Genomic DNA, 25,348 nt, shown 5'->3' with positions numbered 1-25,348 from the left:
CGTTCAACTGGATATTATGATGTCCGATTCACAACTCACAAACGTGCTTAGGTGTACTCGGATATTTTATGTCCATTGCTGGCGCAAATACCACCGCCAGCCCGTACGGTGGGGCTATATGCTCACTTGTAAATGGCACTACACGAGACCATATTACTAGCGAACCTGAGCAAAATGTTTCAAAACGGGAACCTAATAAAACCATATGGGCGCACGTACATCAGCCAAATTTTCGCTTGAATGCTCACAGCGGAATGGTGCGGACAATTTCGGTGAGACAAACGTTACAAATCACGCAGTCGGTTTGACGCGAGTAACGTAAATTAACTGCGACTGTTGAAATGAGCGGTTTGGCTCACCAAACGACTACACAGCGTGACATGCGTCTACGGAAACTTCTGAAGATCGAAAAAGAGGGACTTCAGTACGCCTAGTGCGTGCATTGTTAGCCGCCTCCACCGCCTCTCCCCTAAAACGACTGGAAGGGAGCAAGCGCAATGAAGCCGCCACGCGTTCACAGGCCGCGTCAACAAAAATAACTGCGGTAGTCAACAAGTGCCATAGGAGAAGAGCAACTCCTCACACACTCGTTTTTCCCTCTTCACCGTGACCCCTTTGCAAGCGACCGCTGAGAAACGCCTACAGCGCCAAACAGGGACCGGTAAAGAGGGGAGGTGAAGTTTTCATTGTCTAATTTTGCCATCCTTGACAGTTAAGCTGCACAGCGGCACCGCTAAATTTTGCGACTCGTACACGCGCGTCCAAACTCGAGCTCGTGATAAAAATTGTTTGCACTACTGTACTCACGAGTGCACATACTCAAGAGTGTAAGCACTCGCAAAACCAGTAATCATGAGTATTGTACTCATGAGTACACAGTACTCATGAGTACTGTGTACTCACGAGTACTGTGTACTCACGAGTACTGTGTACTCACGAGTACTGCGTACTCACGAGTACTGTGTACTCATGAGTACTCATACTCATGAGTACTCATACTCATGAATGCTGTACTCATGAGTACTCATACTCATGAGTAGTGTACTCATGAGTACTGTACTCACGAGTAGTGGACTTACCCCTGTACTCACTCGTCATCGTACTCACTTTTTTTTCTGGGTCTGTACTCACTCATCATCGTACTCACTCGTGAGTTTGAGTACAAATGAGTGTACTCACGAGTGAGTACGCCGACCTATGGCGGTGTGTATATAAGCGGCGGAGCGCGCGTTCGGAATTCAGTCAGGGCGTCTTTGCTTGGCTTTCGCTTGACTTGACGCTTTGCTTGACGGCACCAAGCAATAAAGACAGACTTTAACCTTACACTCCTTGCCTTCGCTTCTCCTTCATTCAATAAATTTGCGTAAGCTTGGACACGCACTACCACTGCGGCAGACGTGGTAGGTTCCTCTGGAGCCGCTGGTCACCCACCAGAATAAAAAATGGGGACAGGCGCCCCCCGTACGGGGGATCCAGTGTACTGGAAACCGTTCCACCACGTCGGTTTGTACCATGGGGTACGAGAATGTGGGAGGTACTTCGGTACCGCTGGGCACCAACCAGTAAAAATTGGTACAAGCACCCCCTGCCCAGGAGATCTAGTGCTTGGGAAGTTACCCGACTTTGTCGGGAAATGCCCCGGTGGAAAAATAAAATAACAATTTTAGTTTTCTAACTTATAGTTTTAAAGGGGTCCTGAAATGCCTTCCGCCGATGCATGGATGTACATGTAACCAAATAAAGCAGTGTATTAGCAATCTCCTCCTGCAAGAATTTTGTTAAAGTGATGAGTATTAGCTGAGAAATCGCAAACCAAAAAAACTCCCACCTCCCCTCGCGGGAACCCCTGTGTAGATGCGACGCATAGGCGGAGCGCCGAAGGGACGCGTTTTATAGCGCGCATAACGTTGAGGGGACTGCGTAAGCCGGTCCCAGTCGATGACGACGTTGGCGTACTTGTAAAGCGGCGTGGACTAGGTGTTTGAGCCAAGCGTGGATGTTGCTTCGCCGGAGAACGGCACACCGGTTATATGCGCAGCGCGCCCGAAGGAGAGGAAACCGCGGAAGTACTGCACATGCGCCTGCCCCAGCGCGTCTGCCGCGGCTATGACGCAACGTGCCGTGGCTATGACGCAACACAATCCAACACAATCCACTTTAATCCAATCCAAATCCAATCCAAGCCAAGTCAATCCAATCCAAGCCAATCCAATCCAATGCCCCTCGTGAGAGAGTGTTCGCTATCGGAGAGGAGAGGGGGTGAGCGGCAGAGAGCGCAGCTGGCGCGGCGAGGAGAATGGGGGAGGGGTGGACAACGCCGACGACAACGACGACGACGACGCAGGTGGGACAAGGCGAGTGAATCAGATGCTCTGCATCTAAAAACCGCGCATTATCGTCACGCCCTATTTCCTCCTCCTTTCAACTGTTTCTCCGCTGTTGGCCTCCCCTCCCATGATGCTCCGCTCCTCAGCGGTGACGTAATTCCTCTATTGCGCTCCCACAGACTGCCGTCTGCTACGGGCCAGCTCTTTCGGCTTTTAGATGCAGAGCATCTGATTCACTCGCCTTGTCCCTCCGGCGTCGTCGTCGTCGTTGTTGTCGGCGTTGTCCACCCCTCTGCCATTCTCGTCGCCGCGCGAGCTGCGCTCTCCGCCGCTCTCCGCCGCTCACCCCCTCTCCTCTCTGATAACGAACACTCTCTCGCGAGGGGCATTGGATTTGATTTGATTTGATTGGATTGGCTTGGCTTGGATTCGGTTGGATTGGATTTGGATTGGATTGGATTAAAGTGGATTGTGTTGGATTGTGTTGCGTCATAGCTGCGGCACGTTGCGTCATAGCCGCGGCAGACGCGCTGGGGCCGGCGCATGTGCAGTACTCTCTCTTCCGCGGTTTCCTCTCCTTCGGGCGCGCTGCGCATATAACCGGTGTGCCGTTCTCCGGCGAAGCAACATCCACGCTTGGCTCGAACACCTATAGTTCATATCACAAGCTAGCTGCAGCACTGTGGAGGCTACATTGTTATCAATAGTGCGCCCACTGAGGGCGCCTAATCCGCCTTGAAGGGGGTCCTGAAAGGACACTCCCTTCTCCCCTCTCGGCAAGTGGCACCGCACGGCCCCGGCGCCTTTTGTCGCTTCCGTCGCCGTGAGTTAGGCGCTCTGAGGGGGACAACAATGTAGCCTCCACAGTGCTGCAGCTAGCTTGTGATATGAACTACAGAGTCCACGCCGCTTTACAAGTACGCCAACGTCGTCATCGACTGGGACCAGCTTACGCAGTCCCCTCAACGTTATGCGCGCTATAAAACGCGTTCCCTTCGCCGCTCCGCCTATGCGTCGCATCTACACAGGGGTTCCCGCGAGGGGAGGTGGGAGTTTTTTCATCTTTGTTTACACCATGGACACTCCTCTAAAGGCTGGAAAAGCGAACGAAAGACCTGGCCGCATGTGTGCGGCCTGGCCTTGCCCTTTCGCGGGGTACGTAGCTGCAATTGGTATCGGCGGCGAACTCGCAGCTGCGCGGGAAGAATCGTGCGCTCGTTCGCTTTGGTGCACCGCGCACTGTTTATCCAAAAAGCGCGGTCTCGGATGTGGCCCCGCTGGTGCCGGGTCTTATTTTGCGGCGCTTGTAATTCCTACTACCTCCGGCATGTGAAAAAAGACATTTTAAACCGACACAGAACCCGTGCACAAAACGCGCCAGATCGGATCGCTTTATCAGTGGCGATGAACGGGAAGGCGCAGAGCAAACCAACGCCGCCTTTCGAGCAGCGAGCACCCGTGTTCTGACAAGCTGTACCCATGTTTGCAGCGTTGTTTGCATTCAAACATTCAAACCCATGTTTGCAGCGTTGTTTGCATTCAACACTGATGGGAAAGCGTTGTTTGTACTTGTTTGGATAGTCGTAAAGTGTCCAGGCACTCCGGCACTCCGCTAGCAGATCAGCCGGCGAGTCATTTCGGAAAACATTTGACAGATGGCGCCGTATGCATTAGCATGTCGCAACGCAAAACTGATGAGACGTTCTACTAAAACTCCCCTCGCGATGTTTACGTAGCGGGACGCAAAAATTTAGCGTTTAGCGTATGCAAAGGCAACAAACGCTGTACTAAAACTCTCTATTAGCAGCAAAATAGCGTGCGTACGTGAGGCTGCTTGCGTTTACAAAGCTGCACGCCAAGCGCTTACGTTTCAAGCCTAGTGACGTCATTTAAATACACTCGCAAGCAGAGTGTAACGTAGTCACATATCAACCATATGCTAAGGCGTCAAGCAAGAGCTTGTTTTATGTGGGACGGAGATTGCGCATAAAGGCCCGTTCGCACTTGCGACGAAAGCGAGCGAAAGCGACGGGAATTCCGTCGCTTTGTTGCGCGACGACCGTTTTTGTCGAATGGTCGGGACAAATTTTCGTCGCGCGACAGAATTCCCGTCGCTTTCGCTCGCTTTCGTCGCAAGCGGGATTGTAAAGTTCTGCCGCTGCCATTTGTTACGCAGCGCGGAGGCAACCGCGCGATCTGCTCGGGCCGGACGAACGCGCACACTCCCGCACGGCAGCGCCCCAAGCGGCAGCCGGCCGCGTACATCGCTCTCGGCGCCCGCATGGAGCGTGCCCTCGGCACACTAGCAACACTAGCCAGTATATTTCAGGCACTATAATGGAGGAAAGATTTCTGTACCGTCGTAGCATCGCTGACTGTCCGAACGAAGCTTGCAGCTAAGCCAATGCAGTGACCGAAGCTGTGTGTGTGTGCATCGCCTCCTGTGTGTTGTGGACGCGTTCGTTTCGCGATGAAATGCGACGTTGTAGTTCTGCGGGTGGATAGTGCTTCCCATGGTCTGGATTATCTTTATCGAACGACGTACGACTCAACCTCGCATGGGGTATGTGTAGTGTGCCTGGCTAAAAGCCTTCTCGCTTGCGCGCCAGAGTTCAGTGACTTGCTGTTTGTCCCCGCAAACCGGGTGTGAGTTGAGTGCCGAATTTACGACGGGCAGGAGGAGGCAACCCATCGTCTGTCAATCGCGGTTCAGACTTGCAACGCATGTTGTGACGTTGCGTTCGTTCGAAACGCATCTGTAGATTGTTTTGAAGTTGAATAAAATGTACGCGTCAAACCCGGGCATTCGGCTCAGGGCGTTCTCTGCGATTGCACGAAAGAAGTGCCACGGGCTTTCTTTATGGTACGTACTCACGTACGATAAAGTCCATGTCGTGTTATGGCCATGTTGCATTCAATACAAACGGTTAAGCGTTTGTTTACACTTGTTTCGTTTGTCGTAAAATGTCAAAGCACTCCGGCACTCCGCTGGCAGATCAGCCGGCGAGCCGACGCTGAGCAGACGACTCATCTCTTTGCCGGAAGTGCGTGAAAAAGGCGCCCAATAGCAGGATGTCTAGCTCATGACGAACATCTGGGAATCGATGACGTATACATGTGAAGATGGCGGCGCCCGAAAACACGCAGGGAAGGGTGAGAAAAGGGCGACACTTTGCAACAAAAGTGTGAGCTTTCCGCTGCGCGTAAAAGAGTAATACTTGGCACAGCCGACGTTGACGACTCAATCTAACGATTGCGCTAGTTCATTTAGTGGGCTCAAAATGTCTTTCAGGGCCCCTTTAAATATTTTACATAATTACGAAATCAAATGGCAACAAGGCAGACCCAGAACCATGCAGCAGGCCATCTAAGCGGGGCGGTTCTTTCCTCCCTCAAAAGCAGCGGTTTCAGGTAGTTTAATAGCCTTGGCCTTTCTTGGAAGCCCTTCCTGTAACAATCACGCGCTACCTCGACGCGCCATGGGCATTTGCTGTACGGCTGTATCTAATTCACTCGCATTATGCGTGCCTATGCGTTTTATTCTTCCACTTAAAGGGACAGACAACCGATTTTCGTCGCGTATATGTTCTCTAGCTCATATGAAAGGCAGCGTTTTATATAGCCCGGTAACCACAAGCAATTTCTGAACAAATTTTGGGGAAATAATTTTAATTTGGCAACAAACTTCCTGAAATCGGAAGGGTGGCGGTTCGTAGTGCCGAAACTTGACACTACAATATGTGTCCCTGTCACGTGACCTGCAAACCTAGCAGCTACTGTAACTGCTGAAACGTTTAAGTATTGAAAACCTTTTAATACAATTATTTGTACAAGGTTAAATTGTCTATGTGTTTATAAACATTATATTGAAAATTTTCCGCCCACCGTCGCTGGGGTGCTCTCAGTGTGGCGAACTGATCCTCCATGCGCAGAATCAACGGCAGCGTTCAGTAAACAGACCCAGTGAAGGAGCTTTGACGATTCTGCCTGAGTCAGGGGCGTTTGTTCTGCCAAAATATTTGATTTCAGTTTCCAAATACGCTAACGGCAGCTTTAAAAAAAGTCGCGCCCGGGGAGAATCGAACTTCCCACCTCCACAACGTGAATCCAGATTCTACCTATCGTCTATCCCAACAGATGGCGCATTCGTGCAAAATAGACCATTGCATTAAAACACACTAAAGGGACCGAAAAGCCTGCGATTCAAACTTTTTTAGCTGGGGAGAAGTTTTTAAATATCCTTTTTCATTTCGCATACAGACAAAAGTATGTTGCCGAGCTACTCTATGTCATGGTTGCCAGCATTGTTTTTGGGAGGGACACATACGGGTCGTATATCTAAAAATTTCGATTTTAAAAGTTCTAGGGCGTTATCAGCAAAACCGTTTCGCGTCAATGTGCTTTAAGTGATGCCCTTTCATTTGGGATAGAGAATGTATACTCGACAAAAATTCGTTGTCTGTCCCTTTAAATAAAACTTAAATAATAAATAAAATAAATACACATAAATAAAACATCGCTGACCGAATCGACATAAAAGCACGGACGCATTTCCGCATACATCCCAATCACAGCCATTCTTGGACATTTTTAGGACACTCTCAGTGCGGATTCCCAGGGATGCCCATATGCTGTGCTGTTTGGGACATGGGATTTTGGTCCTTTTTTGGGATGTCCTTGGGATGTTTGGTGCTGTCTGGGGTGGTGGCCCCTTTATGCACCAATCGACGTGCAAGGGTGGAGGCATTTGCCTCGAAGGGGTCGAGTTCTTGGCTGTTCCAATGAAGGACACATCCATTACAGGTGTTCTATGGCAGCATCTTCGGCAGGAGCTGAGAATAAATGCGGCAAATAAACTGAAAAATACACTCGTGCCAAGACCAGAAAAAACTGCAGCGTTGATATGCCGCGAAATGCCACATAAACAGCGGCCCAACGGGCTGAACGATGCATTCGATGCATAGGTGCACGCTGCCGCCTTGCGGAGCGCGTGGGGAACCAGTACGCTTACAAAATTTGGCTGGGGCGCGCGGCGATTGGGACCGCCGGAGCAAAACGCGCGCGGGGGAATCTCGGAGGCCATGCCCTGAATGAGTCGTACAAGGTCAGGTTCCTTGAGCCCTTGACACTGCTGGGCAATGAATTGGATGGGATGTGTAGAGGTGGCAATCTGAAACCTCGTTTATATAAAAGGCACGCATTATGCACACTTCTGTTTCTTGTATTCCACAGATTCTGAGAGCTGGATAGACAACTCCATTACTCCAAGGTAATCACTGGCCAGAGATTCGCAACAGGCGCGGCCCCTTTCCCTGTCCACCATGGAGAGCCTTAGGGGATCCTTCGAACTCTTGCCGTGTACGGCTCTTGAAGACACCACGTGCCAGATTGTCAACCACCTGTCGGCCTGGAACGAGTTGCTCTTCCCGGACGGCTTGCAGTTGCGAGAGGTGCCGGGGACCCGCTGCAGGCTCTCCCTGGCGTCCTTCCAAGCTCCAACCTCTCTCTACCAGGGCTCTATCATCCAGCGTGTGTGCCATCTGCTGAAGACCCACTGCTGCATTGCACGTGTGGAGTTTTACCTCGATCTGTTTGAGTTTGATGAGCTACACCTCAAGCGACTCTCAGATGCCCTTCAGGGAAGCCCATCGATCACCAGTGTGTACCTCAGGTGGGAAAAGACCAGTGATGAAGCCATTGTCGCAGCAGCATTTTCTCTGCCAGGTCTGCAAGAGCTTGAGTGTGTATTCAACATAGAGCCTTCAGCGCAGCTCAGTGCTAGACTTTCCACTAGACTGCAGACTACGTCTCTGACCACGCTGAAGCTTTCAGAACTCATCCCTACTGGCATGATTTTTGAGGACTTTTGCACAGGCCTCGCGCAGAACCGCTCCTTGGCAGAGCTGGAGTTTCCAAGCAGTTTCATCGTCGATGCCCCAGCCAGTGCGCAGACAGCGTTCACGAAGTGGTTGGAGAACAGCGACTCGCTAAAGAGGCTGACTGTTAGGAAGAGTTTCCTGCCCTATTCAGTGATGTGCATTCTCCAAGGGCTACTGGGGAACAGAAGCATTACTGCCGTCGACTTTGAAAGACCTGAAGTTGACCAAGCGGATGTCCAGCTCCTGTCAAAGATATTTAAGCAGAACAGATACCTGCGGAGTTTCAAGATATACTGGCCTACTCAAAGTTCAACATCCTTGGTGGAGGAACGTCCAAATAAGGCTTACTGCGACCGCTGCCTGAAGGCACTTGTTGAAAACGACAACCTAGAAGAAGTGGCCCTGCCCATCGACATCGGGGATGAGGACCACTGGAAGGAGTTGTTTTTGGCTTTGCCAACCAAGAAGAACCTCAAGAGGGTGAACATCGAGGCACTTGGCAATGTACCTCCACTTTTTGTGGACAAACTTTGCACGGCCCTCAAAGAAACGGGGGCAGGCGAAAAGGTGTCTTTCAACGCTTTCCTCAGTGAAAAAGAGTTTGACAAGTGGTTTGAGTGCAAAGCATTTTTGTCCGTTCGTTTGCATGCCAACAATGCGAACAAGACAGCAGTGTGTGGGATTTTGGAACGCATGCCGTCCCTTGGCGACATAACGTGGTTAGGCTTAAATTTTGACGGCGAAGACGGCGAAGACGACCTGGGCACAGAACTGTCTTTGTCTCTCGCCACCTTTTTAGGAGCGACTCAGACGCTCAGGACCCTCAGCCTGAGCACTTCTTGGGACACCCTGTTGTACATGTGCCAGAAAAACCTGATGGACGGCCTGGCCGCCAATACAAGCCTGAGAGAAGTGGAAATCTATGTGGAGGAAGTTCGCGGAAACTTCTTCGAGTTTAATGAGGCCCTGGGACAGACCCTCAACGCCAGCAAGAACATCAGCAGGCTGAAGCTTACAGTTAGCGATCACTACTATGGTGTTGAAGCCAGCTACCAACAACGGTACTTTCTCGGAAGACTAGCAGAGGGCATCGCTAACAACTGCACCCTCCTCGACTTGACGGCGACATTGCCCCTTTTTGCCCCTTTCAAGGTTATGGATGCAACCAGGCACAACCAAGGCTTGATGACCTGTGCTGCCGACTTTGCCAGGGGCGCCCGACGGGACAGGTGCGTACTCCTTCATCTGGAGAGAGTGTATGAACTTCAGGGGCAGGCTAAGTCAGATTTATTGTCTCAGGTTTGCACTAGCAGCATAGTCTTGTTTCTGTTCCTGGGAGTAGTGGCAGCATAACACTTTTGTTAAGAGAAGGGTTTCTCAATTCAGCTTTGCCCAGGGTAAATTCTGGAATTCACAAGCCATGTGAGTTTCTTTAGTTGATTTATGCACATATTTTAACGAGAAAAGAGTGTTCAAAAGTGTTGTGGTACTGTGTCTGGCACTATCCACCCCAACAATTTGCTACTGTCATCAACTAAGGCGACAAACAGGCAAGCCTGCGGGACAAAATTTAGCAGATTTCTGGCATGTTGAAGGTGTCCAACCCGTGTGAAACAAACAAGAAGTCAATATTCAGCATAAAATGTATGAAAATGAAATATTGGAGTCTGGAGGCTGAAAAGGCATGAGGGACGCTTCAAACCCATTGCGGTCGTTGGTGCGGCTGCAACACATCACGCTTGGTGCTTTTTGTTTCTGGTGCACATTACAGGTGAAAAAGGTCTCGGGACTTCCTCTAAATCACCAAAGAATAAAATTGTGATGTTTAAACTGCCCATTGCACCCACAAGTAGGTGCTTAGAAAATTCACCTGAGAATCACTGTAGGTCATAGCTCGCACTCCTTGGAAGGGCAGGCTTGTGAAACGCGGTAGTGATCGGACAGTGCAAAGCATTACTGTCAACTAAATCATTTTTTAAAGACGAATAACGTATATTTACATGATTGCTATGGTCAGCTAAATATCAAGAAAACACCAATCACCACTAACCAGTCTAATTGCAAATCTTGTAGAGAGGGTGGTTGGCAGCAAGTACACACAGGGGAAGAAACTCTAGTCAGATGACGTTTGCCATACACTCTAAACTTTTTTGCCTCCCATATACTCTCTAGAGGTTCTTTTTCGCTTGTCCTCTAGTGATCCTCCTTGTAGGAGTTTTTTTACTACATGGAACAGGGAGGTTTTGTTTACCTCCTCAAAACAGGGCGTTTTTAGGTGATGGAAAGGAGGTATTTAGGGAGTGTTAAGAAATGTCCGGGAGAATTTAAGGAGTTGAAAATGGAGTATTCTTTACTTTTAAAGGGCGTTTTTAAGTGATGTTTATGGAATTTTTAGGCGGTTGAATAGGAGCCTATTATGGCTCCCTTGGGAAGTACTTAAGGTATTTTAGGGGCGTTTTTAGGAGGTTCAAGGGAAGCATTTACTTCTTTTGCATGGAGTTTTGCCAAAGCTTGGGGAGTTTTGTAGGCCTTCCGAAAGGAGTTTTTCGAGGCCACAAGGGAGAATTTCTAGTTCCCTGCGGGAGTACTGATTTCACACGGTTTTTGTCGATTTCAGGTTTATTTCAAACGAACTTTCGCAGACAAGTTTACATGGTACATGGTGTAAACAAGGAGGTTCCGAAATAAAAACTTAGGGCGACCTTCTATAAGAAAGCACAAATGGTACATTACTAAATGACACGCCAGTTAGGAATGGAAGACAGCAATACGATGCTAGTTGAATAAACCGTAGAAACAATATCACTAGAAGAACTGGAAATACGCGAAAAATAAAGATAGGCACAAACACAACCGCATGGTAAGTGAAATCATTATATAATACTAGCGGATGGAGAACGCGTCGGTACTTATCAGAACTTATCAGTACGCATCAGTACTCAGTACACAAAGTGAAAAAAATGGTTCCAGTGGTTTACAATAACAAAAAAAGTTTTCAGTTGGTGGTGAAATGAGCGAGAGCAGTGTGCTAGTTGAACAAATTGTAGAAACAATATTAATGCAAGAACTGGAAGTACACGAACAACAGATCAGCACAAACACAACCGCATGGTAAGTGAACTCATTATATAATACTAGAGGATCTAGAACGCGTCAGTACTTATCAAAACTTATCAGTACGCATCAGTACTCAGTACACAAAGTGAAGAAAAAAATGGTTGCAGTGGTTTACAACAACAAAACAATTTTTCAATTGGTGGTGAAATGAGCGAGATCTGTGCAGAGATTTGATACTGAAAGGTAACGAGCACTTTGTAGGTGGTAAAGGCACAAGATATAAATGATGCAGGAGACAGACAGCAGTGAGATGGCTATGGATAAATGAGTAATATAAAGAACAAAAAATATGCTGCACAAAATACCAGTGCATTTTGATAAAGACACAAATGCGCCAAGAAAAGTGACCGAGTCTGACGGGTTAATTGCAATGATATAGAACAGAATGGGTGCTATCGCGACAGCTTCTTTAGAGTGAGAACAAAAAGCCATGAAATTCATGTTTTTCGGATAATTTTTAGTCGATTCATTTCGCACCTGTTGCCAACATTATTTAGATAATTGTTTCAACTTAAATTAGTTTGTTAAAATTATTGCTTCACTAAAAGATAGCTGTATTATCAGCATACAGAACGGCCCATCAAATAGCCTCTTTTCAGTAAAAAAAATGAAAAAAGAAAAAGTCAGAAACCTAATACGGAATTCTTTTTGACTACTATCCAATGATTACAGGATTGAAAACAAATAAAATATTAGTGAGCGATATTCATGCGATAAAAGTTAATTATTTCTAAATCCTTCACACGTGGTTTGGTGCTGGAAAGGTCCAAAATGGCATGTTCCGCAAACGTTAGAGCTCTGTGTGCGTTCTTGGGATATTGAATGTTCAAAACCCAGAACGATGCAAACAGACTACACAGTCCTCCCAGTAAAGATGATGCAGTCAAGACACGCTGGCCATCGATGTGGAGGCCAACTTCCGCGTTCATGGAATGCAGGCAGGGAGTCAAAGGAACATCTGTCTGAAAAAGCAAAAAAGAAAAAAAAATGCCCCACACGTAAAATTCTTACTCATTTCAATACTCATTCTTACCGACCAGAGCGGTAAGAATGAGTCAGAGCCTTGAACGAAAACAACACAAAGACTTATATTTGGACAGGCAAAACACGGTACAAGCACGAGGACAGGAACGTAAGAGGTAACTTAGAATGAATACAAATGCCAGCAACAGTTCAAATACAAAACATACAATCAGGAGCGTTGACAAATAGATATTACAAAGTAGAGCAGTTAACTAAAAAGAACACGAACAGTTCGATACATATGAGAGACAGAGTCCCACAATATTCATCTACCAGGCCAGACGATGCACCGCTGTCGGAGGCGATTCGGCTACCTGTGAACGACGCCCAAACGTAGCTAACTTGCTTCGGCGCTAGTCTCTTTTTTTTATAACTGCGCACTTCGCGGAGATAAAGGGCACAACCCGCAACGCGCCCGCCGCCGACGAGCGCACCACTTTCCTTTCTTCCTTCTAGAATCATCGACACGCCTTAGCACTGGCAAAGCTACGCTCGCCCCCTCGACAGAACTGAGCTTCGGTGAAAGCTGAGCAGCGGAGTTTTTATTTTGGTATTTTCTTGCCAGCGAGTGATCGCGTTAGCGCCGCTTCGTTCGACAAATTCCAGCGTTTTCTAGGGGCAAATAGAACAGAACTGAATGAATCGGACGACTTAACAAGAATTAGGCCCTGTACAATAAAAAATGAAAAAAATATACGGTACTTTTAGACGTCGTACGCTCGAGTTTGTGGCAACGTACCCGTGTGCGGCTCTGTCCTGAAGTTCGGAGAAATGCAGGCGGGTTGCGTTCCTTTTCTCGTCTTGCATTACGCTTTCTTTTAAATATGAGCGCCCTCTTTCCCGACCTCTCTACGTTCCTTCTCGCTTCCGTCTGACTGCGCTGATTTTCGCCAGCATGAAGTAACCGTCACGTTGCTTTGAAACGACGCCGTGCGCGACAAGCGATTTTATCTCGAATGCCCTGTTACAAACCGGCTTACAAAAGAATGCGAATGCATACCCCAAAACCCACAAACAAGTAAAATAAAACGAGTGAGCGCTTTTTTCCTTGTCCGTGCGTGTACGTGCTGTGTGCGGCACGGGTATTTCGCAGTTAAGCCTATCCAAACGTTTGACAAACGCATTGACTGATGACAGACCACTTACCAGCGAGCTGTCCACAACTGTCGCCGTATCCAAATGCTGTTAGCGGCCGTTCGTCGTGTGACAGGGGCACATAAAAATCTTTCCACCAAATGGCACTACTAGTCCTTCGCAAATAAGAAAAAATGATGGCCCAAGGCGAGGCGCTTGAAGCTCCGGCAGCACCAAGTCACCGGCCGCGCTGCATTGATTGCGCGGAGGTTGTTTACATCCGGGCAGCAAGTCGTGCCGCCAGGGCAAGTTGAGTCGCTGCAGTCGGGTGCGTTGGCGCGCTGGCACGAGAATTTAAATCGTCTATATATGCGCAAGCAAGCGAAACAGATGAACATTGCAATTGTTTGCAACGGCGAGAACTGTCTCTTCGTTAGCAGCAGAGTTTGACAACACCTATCGCCAAAATAAACAGATTGAAACAACACGGCCGCGCTGTCTGCCCGTGATCGCGCTGGTTGAAGCATCTGTACGGGTATACGTACGGTATCGGTTTTGTAGCTGTATGCAACCGTCGCGTCCTGCTTACTCGTTCTAATTGGCATTAGGCCACGGTTGAAGTGTTGATACACGGAAGCAACACAAGACTAACATGGCGACCGCCCGCTTGAGATGATTACCTCCGATGGGGAGTTTATTGTGGACGTGGTAGTTTACAAGGAACCGAACGCCATCTCACAAATGGTGTTACGTCGTTCTAAATCCTCCCTTTTGCTACACGGATGGGCAACGGTACTACCATGGAGGTTCGTCCACATTTTTAGATCATGCCTAGGGAGTACATTTTTTGCTATAGGTACTTTCCAGGGCACATTACTTGATTAAAACTCCATTTCCGGCTAGTTTGCGTTTACAGTGTAGTACATGCAAAAGAACAATCTAGCAAACTTTCGGCCAGACTGGTGTACAGGGCATCAAGAAATCTGTATCCCTCCGCACCAGAGCCGGGACAGCTCACCGGGCGTCGCCCCTGTAACTGAACTCGCCAAAGAAACCAATTCTGGCATCGTTCACTGGACGTGTGAGCGAGGCCGTGCTGCAAGTCGGGAGAATAAGGCCCAGGTGTGGGGGCATCAAAGTACCCACCCAATGTGTAACACTAACCAACCTTTGACCGGAGCACTCCTCCCCCATCAATTACCAGTGCAGGATTCTCACGTGGCAACCTCCGACCATCAATCCAAATCCACGCCGCTGCCTGTGATGTCAGCTGTATCGGCACGAGTGAAAACACCTGCCGCGAACGAAAAATTTGCTCTGAGTGTGCATGACACTATCAACCGTCTGAAAATCGTAAAGCTGACAAACTGAAATGTGCCGGCTGTAACATAGCCCAGCCAGCCTGCTCCCAATCGTGTGAAGAGTTTGAAGCAGAAAAGCAAATCGTCAGCCCCCAGAGCAACACAAAACATGGTCTACCAGAAGGTGCCGAGAGTCGTCTCGTACGGCGCGTAGCCTCGCACCTTCTCGGCCTTGGGTGAGGTCCTGAGAGTTCCCTTGTGTGTGTGCAGGTAGCCCCACCGTGTGCCCTCCGTGTTTCAAGCATCTTCAACATCATCTACTATTGTGACCGTGCTCAGGTTTTGAATCAAAGAACTCTTGGCAAATACCGGGCCTGTTTCAAACGTAATTTTACCATCAGCACGACCCACTGGATGGCCAACTAACATAGCTCTGGCTCTCTGTGGCTGCAGATGTTCTTGCGCCATAAACACCATCATGCTACTACTACTGCTGCGACTCGCGAGCGGCCGTTTAGGTGTGCACTGTCAGCGGTCGCATTTTCTTCTGTTGGAAGGTAAAGGTCATTCGGGTAAAGATTTAGAAGTCTAGTGACCACTGCTATGTTGGTCACCTCTGTAAGCGTGCGGTACTTCTCTTTGGAGCCAAAAGGTTGCGTTACACTGTCAGATGTGTGGGAAATTTGCAGAAATTGATTTTTTGTGGTCGTTGGTGCTTTTTAAGTCACAACATCAGGGCGCAAGTTGTAAATGCAGAAAAAAATTCAGTAGCACTTCTCGTGGTCCTTGTAGTAACTGTGTTTTTTCCATCAGCATCATACTCTACCAACTCGCTTTTGCAGCATTTCCTGCCACCCCCAGTGAGCGAGGCACAGGTGAATGAGGCGCACTACACGGCCAGTTCTGCTAGGGTCAGTGAAACCCTGCTGAGCATGGCTAGTGCTGAGCGGTGCAGTCAACGCACAGGTTGCGTGATTCCTGCTCTTTGTGCTTTCCGAGGAAGTGCGAGGCCGGTTCGGGTGCCATGCGCACTTAGAGGGACCCCACTTCTCGGCCATTGACTGTGTGGACATGTGCCAGTGTCAGCCATGTGTCCGTCCACCCTTGCTGACATGGCGCTCTTGTGGCTCCTGTTAGCATCCTGACCGGCATCGGGTAGTCAACTAGCATGGCACAGCTGCTTTGAGCACACGGGCATGGGGATGTCCTCGAGCTGGAGCTGCTTCCTGAGTAGACAGTGTTGGGCCTGCACTCCAACACTGTTCCTCCTGTCCGTGGTGCACTCTGCCACTTTGATCTACCGAGGCGTTTCACGACCACGAACAAATTGTGGGTTCTCCGGATGCATTAAAGCATCCTGACGGGCTAGTTGGTCTGACATAATGGAAATAAACTTCGCGCTACAAGGACGGGATGAAAGAAGAGGACACACCACACAGCGCTGTGTGGTGTGTCATCTTCTTTCGTCCCGTTCTTGTAGCGCGAAGTTTATTTCCATTCTCCGGATGCCTCCTGTTCCTATCGACCGTTCTCTCCTGTCGCCAAAGGCAGGGGTAAGAGTGCTGCTCCATTTGCTACACACTGCTCCAATCCGCTTTTCTTGCTTCATTGCTGCTCCGAAAGGCGGAATCGCGCCAAAAGTGCCCCATAGCGGCGCCGCAGAATGTGAGGCCACTGTGAGGTGAAGTTCAATGACAGTTGCATTGAGGACGTAGCAGTAGGCACCATTCATTCAGATGTCATTCACGACATGGCGCGCTGCGGTGAACTCCCTAAAGGATGCTCGGAGCTTGATGTTGCTTGTCACAATTTCCCGGTCTCCAAATGGCGGCGCGGTTTCACGGGACTTCGGAGTGATTTTGGGGTGTGGGTGAATTCCCGAAGTTTGGTCCGAAATGTAACTTCGCCGCACAACGCACTGCGTTGTGAGGCATGCGTCAGCACCAGCCGTTATGGCAGTTTTTGTGCTTAATGTAAGAAGCAATAATTTAAGTAGTTTTTATTGGTCAGTCGGACCTTCGCCATTTTATCTTGTCAAGGTGCGCTCGCCATTCCAAAGGTTAGATGCCACAGTGCCCTGTCCTCCAGGATGAGATAACAGGTGATGATCTGCACAAGCGAGAGGGGAGATTCTCTTAAGCTAGCAACTATCTGCAAGTTATCGGCTGCTAGGTGTGTCTTGCCCAACGCCGCATGCTTCATGCGGGTGGTGGGGTGACTGGGGAGAGGAGCATCCTCTCCCCCATTCTAACTCCAAGAAGAAAACAAGTCGATAAGCACTGGCACTTGCATTCTTCGGATAAAACGACGCACTTGTACAGTATTTTTGCTTATTTGCAAGCGTGTATATTACTTGGCCAATAACGCTCTAGGATATGTTTTTGCTTGTTTTGTAAACGTGGACATCTTATTATTTTTACTTTCTATTGAATCTAGTGAGGTCTAGTCAGATTATCTCCCTCTCTCAGGTTTTTTTATTTGTCTGTAGTCTCGTTAGGTGTAGAATGAAATTAAACCTTTTCTTAGGTGCAAGACAGACCATTTCGCCCAGCTCTGGTCTTGGTTGTTTCTCATGGCTCTAATGGTGTTATTTTTCACTTGTATGAAGTATAGTTAGGTGCAGCTGTTTAAAGCATCGCTTATCTTTAGTTTTTTCTTGGTCATTGCTCTGTCAGCTGTGATGCTTTATCTGCTCAGTATTGGCGCAGTGTTGAGTAAAAGCCATTTGGATATTTTTTGTGCTAATCAGAAATGAAAGACTGCAATTGAATGACGTTAGGCTTTAGAAATCTGCTCCCAAACAGACTTGCACTGCTCCAAAATTCACCTTTTGGTGCTCCCAAGCTGCTCCAAAAATACCCTTTTACTGCTCCAAAGCTGCCCCAAAACGGCATTATTCCCGCTCCCTGAGCTGCTCCAACAGGCCCAAGCCCGCTTACAGCCCTGCAGAGGCAAAACACTTGTTTCTTGGTGTAGGCAAAGGATCACATTGCAAACACAGGTCTCTACTACATTGAGTGCATATCTCTGCAGAGAGTGGCCAACAGTGGACGGAGAGATGGGGGCATTGTACCCAAGGAGGGTGACGTGACCGTACGTTTCCACATTGAATGCATTCTAGGCCTAACAAAAGGATAGGAGAGAGCACGCTCTTGCATTCTGTGCAGAGTTCCAGCTGGGAGTTTTCGGTCACACCATCACGGAGATCGTGGTGAGCAACAGTGTAGCAGCTGTGCTTTGCAGCACTTGCTTCACATGCACTCTGGAGTGTTGGCATGTGGCAGACGTGGACGTGAAGTGGGCACCACCCGTTGTGAATGAGAGCTGAATCGTAATCTTGAACGTCCGGGCTGCGTAGGGAGGTGACCAGCTATATCCTTGTGAACGTTACTAGGCAGCACATGCTTCTCAAATGCCTCTGGGTGCTCGCAAAACCGATGGCAGGCTTGCTGGCTCCTGTCCACACTGCCAAAGGAACGTGTGACTGAGTGTGTAGTGCTCATTCTTCACTGTGGCAGAAAAAGCGGACACTGTCTTGAATATGCCCTTCTCGTGTAGCTGTCAAGAGCCACCAGCCAGCCCAAAATGTCTTTTCACTGGATCTTTCGGCGAGCCAAGTTATCCCTCCGCTATCTGGCCTCAATATTAAGTTGTTATGCTGTCACAACACTGAACAACGTTGTAAATTTCATGCCTTGTCTAGGCATGAGGATCTTTTGAGGCTAGCCACCTGCATTATCAGCCGTGATGCTGAGGTTTTTTCAGGTCCTTGAATACCTATGCAATTGCAAATTCAGTTTCTAAGGGCCTTGAAAAAGCCTTGAGTTCTTTCCTCCTCGAAAACCATTCAATTCTTCGGGCAACGAAAAAGCCCGAATTTGTGACGTGCTTTTTATGGATCATCCGTGTGGCACACTACCCATCACAAATTTGCTTTTACAATTCAGAGGCAGCTGGGGAGTACGGGCATGCTGCTTTATACAATGGCTCATTCGGATTTCCCCCTCCCCATATTTGGTACTGCTTTCTGCATTGCCCCATCCGGTTTATTTTTCATGTCTTCCTGTTGTTGTGCCCCACCATAGCCATGCCCCACTGCATCTTGAAAACGAATGGTGTTGACACTCCAGGATGGCTAAAAATGAGGACATAAGCAAGGCTGTGAATGTAAGAACACAGTGCAGCTAGCTCCTAAGCTTTATAGGAAGATTCTATTTTGATGGGTGTGGTGCTGGGCAGAGTCAGTAGTCAATCCCCCCCCAATCCCTGGGTGAACACAAAAATTTAGGGGCCGGGAATGGCGGAAGGTATTAATCATGTACCACCCTATTTGAGACTGTATATAAGGGTATTTGCTGAGCTCAGAAAAGTTCAAAATGGCATAGGTTTCGTAAAGCTCCCTCAGTATTATTGGGGGAGGTGCTTAATTTGACCACTTCCCTAGGGGAGCTGTTCCAAAAAATTTTCTCAAGAGAGAGCGAGAGGAATTTTATTGAAACGAAAAAACACAGAAAGGTCGGACTGATGGCAGTGTACCTGGCTAGCTATAAAAGTAAATGTTTAGCAAATGAAAGCAAATGGTGCAAATGTTTGGCGTCTGAGCAGAACAGTAGTAAGAAGTTGGTACATTTCTCCCCTGCACCCTTGAAAATGCCTCGGTAGGGCTTTGAAAGTCTTTGAATATCTTTGAATTCTTGCCTCTATGAACCCTGGCATCACTACTGTGGTCAGTCTTGCATCTCTGATCGAGCCCAGGACCCCTCCTCATCCAGGCACGACCTTTCGCCCTGTGTTCTGCCCTCCCTTACAGGCGCTGTGCCCTCGCCCTGGATCGGATGCAGGACCACCCCGAGCTGGTGGAGCAGGTGGCCCAGCTGGAAAAGGTGGCCCAGGCGCGGGCGGCCACCATGGTCCAGCAAGGCCTGCGCCGCATCGAGGGCCTGCACGAATTCATGCGGCTGGCCGGGGTCGTCAGGGAGCGCGTCTCCTGCCATGCGAGCAGGGACGGCCGCTTGCAGCTGGACGCCCTCAACGACCACTGCTGGCGGGCAATCAGGCGCTACCTCAGGGTGCACGACATCAAGGACGCCACTGCTGAACCGTTGCCACCACAGTAGCGAAGGCTCTGAGCGGATGAACCGTTCTTGAATTGGTCGAAAGCCCATCAATAAAGTTCTTCATTTTCGCTCTTCATTTTCGCATCTCTCTTGAACATGCATGCCTACGTGTCTCCTTCAAGGAAAGAAATGTTGGGGGAGCGTGGCTGTTTCGGCATCTAGGATGAGCTAGTTGCCGGGACGAAGTTAGGGGCTGGTGAATGAAAGGTGGGTGCCAAAAGGAAGGGGCCATCATCATCAGCAACAGCAAATACCTAGACAGGAATTGGGTGCTTTCTACAAATTTTCCTCCATGACTCGATGGGAAGAAGTGGATGCGAATTGGCATTTGGTGGCTTAATTAGGATCGGAGATACTATGGATTAGATCATGCAGCCAGTTTCAAGCCTATTGTGAACTATTGTACCGGGGGGAGCAGCTGCGCCATTGAGCGCCAAACATTTCTACCTGTGCTGAACCGCGCCCATGTGCGAAACTAATTTACCGGCGAGACAGCGCCCGAATCGAGCCACAAGACGCGACTGCCATATGCCCCATGCCCAGAAACGTCGCGGAAACATTGTTTTGTCAGTTGGCAGTGCAGTTACGGCGGTTGAACACCACCTAACCTTCGTGCTGCATGTTTGCAGGCTGTCATCGGCGTGCCTTGATCTAGCGCCGTGAATTTGTCGCCAGCATCCCTGCCTGGCCCGCCACATGACCCTTTCCTCAGCTTCACTTGCGGCTGCGCGGACGGCACGTGACCTCACCGGAGGAGACTAAAGGGCGCATCAAGGCCCAAGATCGACAGTTCGCAGCACAGTTGCGGCGATTCAACACCACCTAACCTTCGTGCTCCATATTTGCAGTCTAAGGAAATCATCGTACTAGCGAACACTAAACAGAGACAGAGGTAAAAGAGGCGACGAAACACACGCCAGAACTTCAACTCAGTTTATGCAACAGAAACACGAAAAGGCTATATGTACATAAAGCGTGGAAAGGGTAAAAAGCAGTGAACACAAACCAGATAAAATAAAATAGTATCGCACTCGTCACACTTGCTCATATAACAGAGAGAGAGAGAGAAAGGACTTTATTGAGATTCCTGCAGTCGGGGACGGATCAGGCCGCGCAGGGCTTCACCGTCCCGTAGTCTTCTCCGCTCACCGCGGCGTCGGGCCGACCCCGAGGACTGCGTCCGGTCGGCGCGGGCTACTCGGAGTGCCACCGCGGTCGCCCCTAGCCCTCGCTCCCGCGGGAGGAGGCCGAAAGGAGTGCGGGTTCCCCTTTCGCCGTTGCTTGCCCAAGGCAGCCTCGAGCCGCTGGATGGCCCTCAGCTGGCTTTCGCGCTCCGAGGAGCGGATCGAGTTCGTAACGTCCGGAGGGAGGATCGGCCTCCCGTCACTCGGGTCGTGCTCGTCGCATCCCCACATCAAGTGTGCCAAGTCCGCATTCACACGCGCACAAACACTGCACACCGCATCTTCGTACATGTCCGGGCACACGTGGCGCGCGAGCGCCGGCGTTAGCACCGTCCCGGTTTGCAACTGTCGTAGAAGCACCGCCTCCCTCCTCACGAGCCCCGGGTGGGGCGGAGGGTAGGCCTGCGTCTCTCTCCTGTACCAGCACAGCGTCGCACCGTACGTAGTCAGGGGTTCTGCGTCGTTGTCCTCTTCGTCGTTGCTCGAGTCTTCGTCGTCGTCGGCGTCCGTCGCTGGCGCGGCCCGGCACGCGGCGAGATCACGGGCCGCAGCGTCGGCTGCCTCGTTGACGTTTCGGTGGCCGTTGCGGAGCTCCCGTCCCATGTGGGCCGGGAACCACCGTACGGCCGTTGCGATGTTCGTGCGCGCTCCCTCCCCGATGCCGGAAAGGATGCGCATCGTCGTCCTGCACACCGTGCCCCTGGCGAAGTTGGCGATGGCCGACTTGGAGTCGCTGAACACCGTCCTCGTCCCGGGGTGGAGCAGGGCCAGCGCGATCGCCGCCTCCTCCGCCTATCTGGCGGACTTGGCGCGCACGCTGCCCGAGCTCAGCAGTTCTCCCGTGGCGGCACGCACCGCCACCACCGCGTAGGCGTCTTCCTTGTCGCGACGTTTGGAAGCGTCCACGTACACGGCGTCGCTCCTCTCGTTGTACTCTTTGGCGAGCGCGCACGCCCGCGCCATTCTCCGTTCCGGGTTCCGTCCCGGCGCGACGTTCTTCGGGAGCGGCGGCACCACCAAGCTGTTGGCGATGTCGTCGCGCAGCGGGACCAGCTCGTCCTCCTCGTCGAAGGGGCAGCTCAGTCCCACGCGCTGCAGCAGCCTTCTGCCCGTCCGGGTCGACCCCAGGCGTTCCAGTTGCGACGTTCTCTGCGCCTCGCTGATCTCCGAGAGCGTGTTGTGCACTCCCAGAGACGCGAGGGCCGCGTTGCTCGTGCTGCTGAGTAGGCCCAGGGCCGCCCGGTACGACTTTCGGATCGCCGCGTCGATCTTGGCTCGCTCCTGGGTCCGCCAGTCGTGGAATGCTCCCACGTAGGCCACCTGGCTTACCACGAACGCCTGCAGCAGGCGCAGCAGGCTCGCCTCTCTCATGCCGCGCGCGCGCGTAGCGAGTCGCTTGACGAGGCGCGTGGCGATGCCCATCTTCGTTACCAGTCGTTCTACCGTAATGTTGTTGAAGCGGCGGCTCGCGTCGACGTGCATGCCGAGGACGCGGATGCTCGTCGCTTCGGGAATCGCCGTGCCGTCGCTCCCGCGCACCACGATGCTGCGCTCCGCTTCGGCCGACGTCTTCTTGCGGTAACGTCCCGTTGGGGGCAGGATCAGGAGCTGCGACTTTTGCCGGGCGCACCGGAGACCCGTGCGGCGCAGGCTCTCCTCAATGCCGTCCACCGCCTCCTGCAGCGCCGACTCGATGTGGCCATCGCTGCCGCCCGGCACCCACAGCGTGATGTCGTCGGCGTAGACGGTGTAGCGCACATCGGGCAGCTCGTCCAGGCGACGGGCCACGCCGATCATTACCAAGTTGAATAGCAGCGGCAAGATCACCGAGCCCTGCGGCGTGCCGACGCTGCCCAGCTCTCGCTCCTGGAGTTGCGTTTGGCCCACCTCCAGCCGGGCCGTGCGACCGGTCAGGAAGGTCCGGATGTAATTGTAGGAACGCTGTCCCAGGCCGAGCCGGGACACTTGGGCCACGATCGCCGAGTGCTTCACCTTGTCGAAGGCGCTCTGCAGGTCCAGGCCCAGGATGGCGCGGTTGTCCGAGGTCGGTCTCGTCGGCGGAGCCAGCACCTCGCGCTGCAGCAGCAACATCGCGTCCTGCGTTCCCAGCCGCGAGCGGAAGCCCAGCATCGGGTCGGGGTACAGGCCGTTGGTCCCCGAGATACCGCTGCCACCGGTCGTTGAGGACGAGCTGCAGCACCTTCCCCACGCACGACGTGAGGGAGATGGGGCGCAGGCTCTCTATGCCCGGCGGCTTGTTGGGCTTGGGTATGAGTATTGTCTTGGCCGTCTTCCACTGCCGCGGGAGGCTGCCGGTCGCCAGTGCTCGTTGAAGTACTTCGTGAGCGATCTTATGGCCGCGTCGCTCAGGTTGCGCAGCGCCTTGTTCGTGACGCGGTCCGGGCCCGCCGCCGACCGGCAGTTGAGGGCCTGGGTGGCGCGCCGGACCTCCCACTCCTCGATGTCGCGGTCGAGCGAGGGGTTGGGGGGGCCGGCGTACTCTCCGTGCTGTTCTCTAGCGGTCTCGGGAAGGTAGCGCTCGTTGAGGCGTTTGTGCACTTCCCGCTCCCCGAGCTCTTTCGTCGCCGCGTACATGATCTGCGCGAGCCGGTGTCGTTGGTATTCCTTGCTTTGGCTTTCGTCCATCAGGTGGCGGAGGAGTTTCCACGTGCCCCCTCGGTGGAGCTGGCCGTCGGCCTCGTTGCACAGCTCGAACCACTGCTGCGCGCACAGCTGGCGGCTGTACTTCTCGATCTCTCGGTCGAGCGTGGCGATTCGCTTGCGGAGGGCGCGGTTGTGCCGCTGCCGCTTCCACCGTCGCTGTAGCGAGCTTCGAGCCTCCAGCATGTGCGCGAGCCGGGGGTCCATGCGCGTGGTCTCCTCGGACGTCTCCGTAACGGACGTCGCCTTCGCCGCGGCCGCGACGATGTTGCGCGACCACTCCTCGATGTCCTTAATCTCGCCCAGGTCTTCGGTGCGAAACTCGTGCCAATTCGTGAGTCGGTGCTTGATGCGCCCGTTTCCGGCGTCGCCGCCGTCCCTGCCGTTGGGTCGGAGCGGGACGACGACTTCGACGATGTAGTGGTCGCTACCCAGGTTCACTCCCGTGTTCGTCCAGCTCGCCGACCGGTCGTCGGGCAGGTGAAGAAACGCCAGGTCCGGAGTGGTGTCTTTGACGACGGACGTGCTGATGCGCGTGGGATGTGCCGGGTCCGTTAGGAGAACGTAGTCCGCCTCGGCGGCGTCCTCCAGCTGTTCTCGGCCCTTGACCGTCGTGGCGGCGTGGCCGAGTTCCTTGTGTCGTGCGTTGAAGTCCCCGCACGCGACGACGATGGCGCCGTCGCATGCGGAGACCGCCCCGCGTGCTCTGTGCAGTAACGTCTTGAACCTTTGTTGGTTGTGCTGCGGATTACTGTACACGTTGACCACCATCACGGTCGTGCTCGTGCTCTTGTCCTTGTGCTTGCCCATGGCCACGGTCAGCTCGGTCGCGCACAGTTCGATCGCGCTGGCCGCGGCTGCCCATTAGCGAGTCGTGTTTGATGAACGCGATGCCCTTCCGGACGAAGGTCCACACGCCCTGCGCCGCTCCGCGCCCGCAGGTGCGAGCGCTCGGCGGGCTGGCGTGCGACCTGTAGCCCGGCAGGGACACCGCGCCGGCGTCTTCGGCGTGGGTCTCCTGCACCATGATGACGTCGGGTTGTTCCGCCGGCGTCAGGGTGCGAAGGTTTTGCTGCAGGACCGCCCTCCGGCACCGAAAGCCGTTGGCGTTCCAGTGCCAGATGCGTAGCGAAGTGCGGTGGCGGGTCGTCGTCATCACGGTGGCGATACAGTGACGGTGACTTGGCTGCCGTGCTCTTGTACGACTCCTCTCGCGGGCGCCGTCAGTTGACTGAGTTGTTGTTGAATGGCTTGTTGGAAGACTTGCTGCTGCTGCTGGAAGGCTTGCACCTGCCGCTGCATGACTTGCATCAGCCTGTTAGTGAGTCGTTTCTCCAGGACCTCGAGGTCTCTCCCCCAACGGTTCATCTGGGTTACGAGTTTGCGGTAGCGGTTGTTCAGGCCGGCGTAGCCCACCGACTTGCTGCGGTCGATCGCGTTCGAGGCGGAGGCCGACACGCTGGAGCCCGCGTCGTCGATGTCCTCGTCGCACTCGTCTTCGGCGTCGTGTTCGTGTGCCGGGGATTCCTGGCGCTCCGCCACCTGCTTCGGCGGCGGGGCTGGGCGTTCCGTCGGCTTGACGGTGGCCGTCTCTGCGGGCGCGGGCTTGGACCACGTGGTCGCTCTCGGTCCCCACAGTTCTTCGAGCTTTAGGGTTAGCTGTTC

The 25,348-nt window shown here is 52.0% G+C and overlaps 1 protein-coding gene across 1 annotated transcript; it reads left to right on the top strand.

The window, feature by feature from the left end:
* The first annotated feature begins 7,564 nt into the window (after positions 1 to 7,564).
* On the top strand, positions 7,565 to 19,875 carry LOC144149388 (uncharacterized). The gene is made up of 2 exons (XM_077680949.1): positions 7,565 to 9,435; positions 19,532 to 19,875. The coding sequence occupies exons 1-2, from the start codon at positions 7,649 to 7,651 to the stop codon at positions 19,836 to 19,838; spliced, it is 2,094 nt and encodes a 697-aa protein (XP_077537075.1). The 5' UTR covers positions 7,565 to 7,648; the 3' UTR covers positions 19,839 to 19,875.
* The last annotated feature ends 5,473 nt before the right edge of the window (positions 19,876 to 25,348 follow it).

This window comes from Haemaphysalis longicornis, unplaced genomic scaffold, assembly GCF_048455015.1.
Source record: "Haemaphysalis longicornis isolate Haplotype H1 unplaced genomic scaffold, Haemaphysalis longicornis Haplotype H1 scaffold_8, whole genome shotgun sequence".
In the NCBI taxonomy this organism is placed as follows: Eukaryota; Metazoa; Arthropoda; class Arachnida; order Ixodida; family Ixodidae; genus Haemaphysalis; species Haemaphysalis longicornis.
This window is presented reverse-complemented; position numbering and strand designations above follow the sequence as displayed.